This window comes from Pyrus communis, chromosome 17 (genome assembly GCF_041283825.1).
Source record: "Pyrus communis isolate YQ-2024b chromosome 17, ASM4128382v1, whole genome shotgun sequence".
Classification (NCBI taxonomy): domain Eukaryota; kingdom Viridiplantae; phylum Streptophyta; class Magnoliopsida; order Rosales; family Rosaceae; genus Pyrus; species Pyrus communis.
Genome location: NC_142581.1, coordinates 14,182,452 through 14,191,573, shown reverse-complemented (window position 1 = coordinate 14,191,573; position 9,122 = coordinate 14,182,452). Strand labels below are relative to the sequence as shown.

At 36.3% G+C, this 9,122-nt stretch overlaps 1 protein-coding gene across 2 annotated transcripts; it reads left to right on the top strand.

Annotated features, from left to right (window-relative positions):
• Window positions 1-686: 686 nt before the first annotated feature.
• On the top strand, window positions 687-8,770 carry LOC137708483 (polyadenylate-binding protein-interacting protein 4). Of its 2 annotated transcripts, none has more exons than XM_068447569.2 (15): window positions 687-1,056; window positions 2,212-2,364; window positions 2,444-2,593; window positions 3,060-3,196; window positions 3,534-3,724; window positions 4,647-4,824; window positions 4,913-5,140; window positions 5,706-5,833; window positions 6,091-6,139; window positions 6,251-6,284; window positions 6,523-6,833; window positions 7,049-7,195; window positions 7,896-7,991; window positions 8,082-8,144; window positions 8,446-8,770. In XM_068447569.2, the coding sequence occupies exons 2-15, from the start codon at window positions 2,232-2,234 to the stop codon at window positions 8,473-8,475; spliced, it is 1,875 nt and encodes a 624-aa protein (XP_068303670.2). In that variant the 5' UTR covers window positions 687-1,056; window positions 2,212-2,231; the 3' UTR covers window positions 8,476-8,770. The 2 variants fall into 2 exon arrangements, with proteins under 2 accessions (XP_068303670.2, XP_088544894.1); XM_088688768.1 differs by having other exon boundaries at window positions 4,913-5,143.
• The last annotated feature ends 352 nt before the right edge of the window (window positions 8,771-9,122 follow it).

The following is a 9,122-nucleotide window of genomic DNA, read 5'->3' as shown; positions in this document are numbered from 1 at the left end:
TGGAGCGGGGTCGGGAAGTGATCCGTCCCGGGTCTGGATGTGACAAAAATCATTCCATGGAGAATAATGAAAACCACAAAAGCAAGAATATAAGCTCATATCATTTTTTTTATATTGTTATCATTCCACGAAGAATAATGAAAACCACAAAAGCAAGAATATAAGCTCATATCATTTTTTTTATATTGTTTTATTTAAGGTAACAGATGCATCGTTTAACAGAATTTTAATATAATAAAATTTAAAGAATGTGAGGTGTATGTGAAAATGTAAGGTGTATAAGGGTAATATAAGGAAGTATATGAGGTGTGTTAAAATAATTTTTAGTTGAAAAATAAATGTGAGGTGTATTAAGTATGTAAGGATTTTTTTCAATAAAATGTGAAATGTTAATATAATAAGCTTTTTTTTAGTACAACAATATATATTACAAAAAAAGAAGGGAGAAGTTTAGCTAACTTAACTCCCACAATGCTAGAATTCACTATTTATGGAATTCAAATTTAAAACTTGTTATTTACAAGTGAAGGTAAATACCAATATGCCGTAACACGCGGCAAATTTGGATTCACATTGAAAACTTAAAAAAAGGAAAAAATGTGCCTACTTGTCATAAAGTTCTATTATTTTATCATACACCCGACCCGACCTGGGAGTGATAAGGTCTATTATTTTATCATACACCCGACCCGAGGGGAAAACTCAAAACTTTCCTACGCATTCTACAGCGGTCACCTCGTTCGCATTTCATCACACTTTCAAAATCTCCAGCTCTTCTTCTTCTTCTTCTTTTTCTTCTTCCTCCTCCTCTCGCTTGCGATCACACCGAGACCGACCCACCACCCTCTCTCCATCCTCCCTCCTCCCTCCGCCGCTCTTTCTCTCTCTAAGCAGCCTCGTGATTCGGGCTCTGACACCAGCTTCGCTCTTTCGAAACCCTAAACGAGTCCTAATTTGAACCCAACCCTAACGCACTGGTTCGGCGCCTCCCAACGTCTTCTCCTCCAGCTTGGAAGCAGCCTCGGAGTAATTATAGGCTTGATTAAGCTTATTAAGGTAAGGATCGTATTTCCTAATTTCGCATCGCAAATAGCTTTTTCGTTGTTGTGTTTTACATTGTGTTTGGGTGCCGCGAAAACGGAGGAAAATGGAAGAAAATGAGAGAAAATGTCTTGCATTACGACTTTATTATGTTTTGTTACAGTAAATTTTGGGTTTTTGCTCGATGAAAATTCTAAGATTAGAGCTTGTTGTATTGCCTGCCATGTTCTTACTATCTCTACACTCAATGATATAGCTAATGAATCAAATTATTGATGCGTAGCGTTGCTTCAAATCTATTCTTTTGTTGTGCCAAAAATTTGAAAACATAGAAAGACACATACTTCTATTTGCGCTCCGGATAAGTAATTGCATTTGTTTCTGCATTGCCCCCTTCTCCCCGAAAACCCTTTCCAATCTTACTTCTTGCGTCTAATTTGAATCATTTTTTTACTCTTTCCCCCCTCATGGAAACTTAAATATGAAATGGCTTTGTTCTGTCTATATTTTCAGTTTTCTCTTCAAGTTCATTTGCATTTGTATGCATGATTTATCAAGATATTGATTTGTTTATTTTTTTTCAAAAATTCCTGTTTAGTGTTACGAAGTGTTTGTGTTGTTGGAACATAGTTTTGCCCGGAAAGTTAGAGATTGTTGCCAGTAGTTTGCAGATAGAGTTTTGTTTATAAAAATGTGCTCAAGTTGATACTTTTCTGAGATATATTTGTACTGGTGATTTGTTCAATTTAATGCTGCATACTTGGTGTGCATTAGTTTAAAGAAAAATATATGTGTGTGCTTTAGTTTATTTGGTTGTTGATTTTATGCTGCGTTCCTGTGACTCTGTGCATGTGCATGCACATCTCTGTACTTTTGTGGTCTCTTGTGCGTTTGAGTAATAACATAGATTTTCGTTTCATTTTCCACGAAGAGCAATGCACATGGGATCATTTTTAGTTGCTGTACTTTGATAGAGTTTACCTGAATTCCGGAGCCATTGGGATCATGTTTGTCTGTAATCTGTTTTTGTTTCCATTATAAGATATCCAAATTTCCATTGTTATATTTGTGCACTAATCTTCATATAGCATCCTTGCTTCTTGCTTACTGTATTTTGATATCCATTATTATAATAATACGACTTAACCAGCTTTTGAGCTTTTTTAATAGGTCAGAGGCTGCTACTGAGGATGAATACACAACAAGCTTTCCATCCTAAATCTTCTGCTAACGGTTTTGGCCGTCGAAGAGGTGCAAGGGAAGGGGGTCCTAGGGTCGAGAATAAGTCAAAGTCTGGAACAGCAAACCACGGCAGATTAACAAGTACTGGTGAAATTTGTAGATATAAATTCTCCTTGATATTATGTTAACTTGCCTATTAACTTTATATGTTCTGAAACAGGCAGAAAATCTGGAAACTCTGAGAGTCCTTCACGTGATCGATTAGTATACATGACCACATGTCTTATTGGGCATAATGTGGAAGTGCAGGTGGAAAATGGATCTGTATACTCTGGAATATTTCATGCAACAAACGCTGAAAGGGACTTTGGTATGCTTGTTTGATTTTGGTTTTTATATATGGTTTTTGTTTGTCTTCCTTTTTGTATTGATTGCGGTTGTCTTATGAGACTGTCATTTACATTAGCATCTGTTTTGGATCATTTGGAGATCATGAATTTGGCACTTGTGCTCTAAATTGGTGTGTTTTTTATATGCAATTAAGTGCATTCATCAACGTTCTCTTCTGGTCACGTTGAGCAATTATCTTTAAAATGACGTTATTATTTGTATTTTTATTTTTGTGTGTCAGTTTTTTGGTTTTCTTAAAGAGACGGCCTTTTACACTAGCATAAGTATTGATTTGGTGAGAGTTCATGTATTCATCATCAGTGTTATAATTAGACTTTGTATAACGTCAATAGTGTTGCCAATTGCCATTTATTTTTCCCAGCTCCATGCAGTTTTATAACGTGGTTATTTGCATTTTCCAACATTATTTTACTTGTCACTTTCAGGAATCATCTTGAAAATGGCACGAATGATAAAGGATGGCTCTGTATGTGGACAAAAGTCTATGACAGAGTCAGTTAGCAAGGCTCCTTCAAAGACTTTAATTATACCTGCCAAGGAACTTGTCCAAGTTATTGCAAAGGTTCTGCTTCATTTCTTACTACTATTTGCTGACCCAAGTAAAATTATTCTTAATAGCATTCAGAATCTCAGATTACCATCATTTGTTCTGCTGAGTTTTCAAGGATTGGATTTTTCCTTTTCTTTTTGGTGGTTTTGGGAGAAAAGGTTGGGGGGGGGGGGGATGGCAGGTATATGATGGCCAACTTTTTCTTCTTAATTTGATTTGCTTGCTCTGGCATGGAGTTGTAGTCTATGAAAGTAAACAAGCAGAAAGATATTGTGGTAGAGTAAGCAGCTATTTATATATTTTGTTATGCTGGTCTCTCTTGATCTAATTGTAAAATAAATGATAACAGGATGTCTCAATAACGAGGGATGGATTGTTAAATGAGGTTCAGCATGAAAAACATCAGGACCTTATGATAGATTCCTTCATATCACAATCCCACCGTGGTGAGATGGATAGAGAGCTGGAACCGTGGGTACCTGATGAAGATGATCCACGTTGTCCTGAATTGGAAAATATATTTGATGGACAATGGAATAGGTTGTTATAGTAATTTTCTTTCCCCAAATCTCTTGGTAATTGTTCTACTGGTCAGATAGCCTCTACTTGAATATGTGCCATCTGGAACTATTATTTACACTAGGGACCTGAATTTTATTTTTTAAACATTACTATTTCAGGTTTCGTGTCAAACTGTCTTGGTCTGCTTAACCATCTAAGACGATAATTCTATAATCCTATCTGGTTTATTCTTTTTAAGTTTTCTTGTCAAGGTGCTTTGAGTAACATTGTGGTCTTATGAGTTGTCATTTCTTTGGAGCTATTACTAGTGAATGAACCTTAAAAAGTTCTCAACTTAATTTATAGGCAGGTGCACTTGTTGAGTGATTAAAATTTCTGTGGTTGAATCCAGTCATTGGAGATAAGAACCTAAGTGAGGTATAGCATTATTTGCAATCTAGGCCTTTCATTATACATGTTCTGAAGTGATGCATGTTCTCTGCCTGCATGATGTTGAAATTCTTTGAGAGGGTGGGTCCTTAAGCGGGCATATCCCTCTGCTTTTATATGTTACCAAAATTCTTCATACGAGGTAGTTTCCTGAAAAAAGTGGACGATGTAGGAGAAAGGTGGACAAAGATTCCAATCAATTCACTAGTTAGAGTTAGCTATATGGTTCTATAGATGCCTTAACGGTATCAAACTATTGCTTGAGGTGATGCAAGTTAGACATGGACTTGGGGAATGTACTGGCCTTAAGAGTAATATGGTATTAGGGGATTTTTTTTAGCCAAATTTCAGTGGTTGCCTTGTGGCTTATTGGTTGTTTCTGAACTTTAATTGACCTGTGCTCAACTCTCAGAGAATTCCTGTTAATTGTTACAAAAATGCAAAAGATGTTTGTACGTGTATAGAAATATTATGATTGCTCAATATTTTCCTCATATTCTATTCATTTCAGGAACTGGGATCAGTTTGAAACAAATGAAACATTATTTGGGGTAAAAAGCACATTTGATGCGGACCTTTACACCACTAAACTTGAGAAAGGCCCTCAAACAAGAGAGTTGGAAAGGGAAGCTTTAAGAATAGCAAGGGAAATTGAGGGTGAGGATACACCTGATCTACATATGGCAGAGGTGAGACTTTGTTGTCTAATTTTGTGCTTCTAAAAATTCATTTGATGTTGAGGCCCCTTATGTTTTGCATATTGATTTGTTGTTACAGGAAAGAGGCATTCACCTTCGTGCGGATATTGATGAGGAGACAAGATTCTCCTCTGTTTATCGGGGGGAAGTAGTTGATGATAGTGGATATCATGAAGATGAGGATATTTTGTTGGATACACTGAATACTGAAACCTTTGGAGATTCTACTGGTTCTTTAAGGAAGAGTTCAATTGACTGGACCACTGGGAAAAGAAACGATGGGGCGCCATCAAGCTCTTCATTTGTTGTAGTTCTCTCACTTATCTTATGTATAATATAGCCAGCATAGTTAGCCCAGGGGGGATTAGTTTCTGACCTATTTACGGATTGTTATGTTGAACTTGCTGTGCCATCAAATAGGAATTTTACACGTGCCGTAAATAAAGTGTTTTGTTACTGAAGTAGGGCATCGACTCATTTTCTCTCTCATTTGATTTTTCTTTACTTCCAATTGTGATGAGAAAGTAGGTATATTTTTATTATTACCTGCTCATAAATGGAGACCAAATGTTTTTCCCCACTAGTTCTTTGGTTATTGTAAAATCTGGCTGAACAAAATCATTGTTTTGAGGCATTCTTAGTTCCATTTGTTAGCAACTGAGAATCTAGTTTGACAAGCATGAGAAAGCTCTCCCTGATTATTATCCCATCATCATTTACTTTTAAGACATTAGTTTGGTCCAAAGTTTAAGACAACTTTGGGGATTGTGAATTGATTTTCTCCTGTGCTTATATGTGAATGTTTTTAACATGCTTCGATAACAAGTTCCTTATTAAATGTTGATGATATATGTGTATTACTTTTTATGCAGGATTACACACAATGTTCTGAGTCAAATGGTGCCCCAGATTTAGGTTGCTCTGGATCTTATGACCATGCTAGACAGCTGGCATTAGAAACACCTTTCAAGAGCTTACCCTGTACAGCTGGTGAAAGAAGGTCGTTATTTCTTTTCCAACTCTAAATAATATATATTGCAAGTAAGACAAGTTTTAGAGTAGTGCTATCCACACACCCATTTTTACTTCTAACATACCCTCAATTTCTGCCCATCGGTTCGAATAAATTGAAGAAAATCAAGGGCCAAAAACTGACAAAGGTGTGTGTGAGGTAAAAATGGGTGTGTGAATAGCACTATCCAAGTTTTAATGTGATTACACAACTTTTTTTACTAAACAATCTTCTATATTATTCAGTGAAAGTAGAGAGGTAGATGGTGCCGGTGAGTCTGTAGTAAAGCCGAAGGTGAGTGAGACTTCCGTATTTGTGATGTTCACAATCTTGTGTAATTATTTGTGATTCACTGACACTGGCTTCTAAAGTTATTGCTTCTGTTTTATGTTCTTGTCAATGTAGCTAGCTGAAGACAATCAAACGTCAGAACCAGACGGTGAGTTCCAATTTTTTTTTCCTGCTTACTTTCACCCAAAATTATGCGTTTCTTGGTTCCTTGGACTTCATATGGTGGTTACTATTAGATGTGGTTTAGTATTTACGGTGAAGCTTGTCCTATCTTGTTCCCTCACTCCCATATGAATGAGAAGCTTGTTTTAGTGCCATTTTTAGTTTTAGTTTTATATTTGTCATTACGGTAGTTGTGAAGTTATCTTGTTGATTATGGAATGTAGATTCACAGCCATCATTGATTGGGAAGGAAGATGCGTTTGATAAAGGGGGATTATCCTCCAGTGCCACCTCTTATGCTTCTGCTCAGACTTCATCAAAAGGTCATGAGAAGACGGGTTCTAGTGACCTAGTAACTGGCAAATCACATGTTCAAACACAGACAGTAAATTCGCATGGACGACCTGGTAGTTCTGCATCTTCCAATTCGGAATTCCCAGCTGCTGTCTCTTCTTCTGGTGGACCTGGTTTATCACCGAGCTCATCTATGGGTTCGTTGTCCTCTGAGAAGTCAACATTGAATCCCCATGCGAAGGTGTGATTGATATACCTTTATGTTTTCTGTGATCACACATTTAACACAAACTCAGACATAAATGCAATCTTATTGATCTTATGCCTGAAGTTCCGACAATTATCATTATTACAGATAAGCTTCCTTGCTAAGTTAGGCACTTTTATCTAGCGTATAGCTCTGATGCATCCAGCTCTTCTTTTTTCTTTCTCCTCAATTTAAATTTTTTTTATCAGGAATTCAAATTCAATCCGCATGCAAAGAGTTTTGTTCCATCTCAAGCGCCTGTTAGGCCTCCATCCCCTGTGTCTGATGGCTCCTTCTATTATCCAACTAACGCAGCTGCTGTACCACATATGCCGGGCATGCCTGTTGGCATTGGAGTAAGTACTTCAACACATTCATTGACCTTTTCTCACCCTGATTTTTGTAGGTTCTCTCATTGACGTTGGCCCATAAGTGGCAACTGTCAATTCAACTGTTTATTTTTCATCTTTCCAGAAAGAAATGTTTGTTGTGATGCTGGTGTAGACTGAAATCTTAGTTATCATGATTGAAGACACTGTTCTTCACGTAAACCTTTATATGAAATGCAAATACCATCTACTATCAGCTCAAAAATTAGACTGCATTTTCTAATCTAATGAATCAAGTTATTAAAAGTTATAGTTAGATTCCAATGTTATTGTTTTTCCTTATCCAAACCTATACTCTTTTGAAAAGAAAAACGTAAATAGATTGATTACATTAATTTTTTGTTACATTGGAGGGAAATGAACTCTGGACCTATCTTAATCCTAACCCATTACCCCACCCTCCCTCATCACTTTGGTTAACATAATGATTAGTTATGAATATCGATTAAAATTTATTTTTCTATGGTACCAGATTATATATAAGTTTCCCTTTCGTTTTTAAAATTATGTTTTAGGGTTTGAACCTAAGAAAAGGATAAGAATAAAGTCAAGGGAATTGCAGTACACGTTATTGATTTTTCAACTTAGGATTCACCTTGATGTTTTATTTTTATTTTTTAATAAATGATTTCATCTTCTATTTTATTAACGGCCTTTATATTTGCAGGGTGGGCCCTCTTTCGGACACCAACCTGTTATGTTTAATCCACAGACAATGCAAGCGCCCCAAGCCTTTTTTCATCCAAATGGGCCTCACCCTCAGGTGTGATTCTTTTAATTCCTTTGTTGAGGTCATGTGAGAGAGCATGATGCTAATTCATGACATTAATTACGTATCTTCATCTAATTGCAGTATGGGCAACAGATGCTTCTTGGCCATCCTAGGCAAGTCTTATACATGCCAAACTACCAACCTGTAAGCAATTTCATGTTGTCCTGAAATTATGTATCGTGATTGATCGAGAACTTCCTTTTTTAATTATAATTTCAGTCACTCCTATTACACACACACACACACACACACACACACACACACACACATATATATATATATGAACAAAAGAAAAGAAGTTATAATTTTAGTTATATGTGCGGAAGTTAGTCCTATAACTTTTCTTTCGAGTCCACTGGAGGCATATTTGGTCGTCGAGAGTATCATTTATTCCTTTTTGCGACAGACCAGTTTTTAACCAGTTGTTTGGGATTCATCTTTACAGGAAATGCCTTACAAAGGACGAGATTATTAACCAGTTGTTGGAAGAAGGCATTCTGGTTGTTCTGGTCCGAGGCTCTACAGAATAACTCCTTGGAGACTTCTTGGAACTATTTTTTGAAGGAGCACAACCCTCTAGTCCAAAAAAGGTTCTCTATAGTTGAATCTTTTGTGTGTCAGGGAAAGTTTAATCGTTCCTGGATTTATCGTCATGAACCTAAGCATTAATGGGTACAATTTGAATATGGATTTTCTCAAACTTGATACATTACATCCATGTTGTCACTTCTTTTTAATTTATGGAAACATTTATATTTGTTGGAGCTTAATTTCTGTGATAAGCACTCCTTGGTTCCTTCATTTGCCAAACTTGTGATGTTACTGCATGCCATGTCCATAATATAATATACATCAAATAATTGGCATGGATGATTAGATTTTTTTCTTGTTTTTTTTTTTTTTTTTTTTTCGGTTTTTTGTAAACGATAGATTTTGTTAGATTAGCCACCGATGAGGTTTTTCACGCCATCATGCAAAGGCACCTTTCCACCTCTGTGATAAAGGGTCACTTGCTAATTATATTTTGTTTTGGGATTGGGACAATATTTGCAAGTGGTTGATTTGTGTTTGATTCCTTGATGTGGGTGAAAAAATGATAACTCTTTCATTTCTGGATGTTCT

What these genes read in the sequence shown, in the direction of transcription:
- LOC137708483 (XM_088688768.1), top strand. Translation starts at nt 2,232, where the DNA reads ATGAATACACAACAAGCTTTCCATCCTAAATCTTCTGCTAACGGTTTT. An exon ending in AAACGCTGAAAGGGACTTTG is followed by an intron (nt 2,594 to 3,059) that starts GTATGCTTGTTT and finishes TGTCACTTTCAG; the next exon opens with GAATCATCTTGAAAATGGCA. An exon ending in ACATGCCAAACTACCAACCT is followed by an intron (nt 8,145 to 8,445) that starts GTAAGCAATTTC and finishes TCATCTTTACAG; the next exon opens with GAAATGCCTTACAAAGGACG.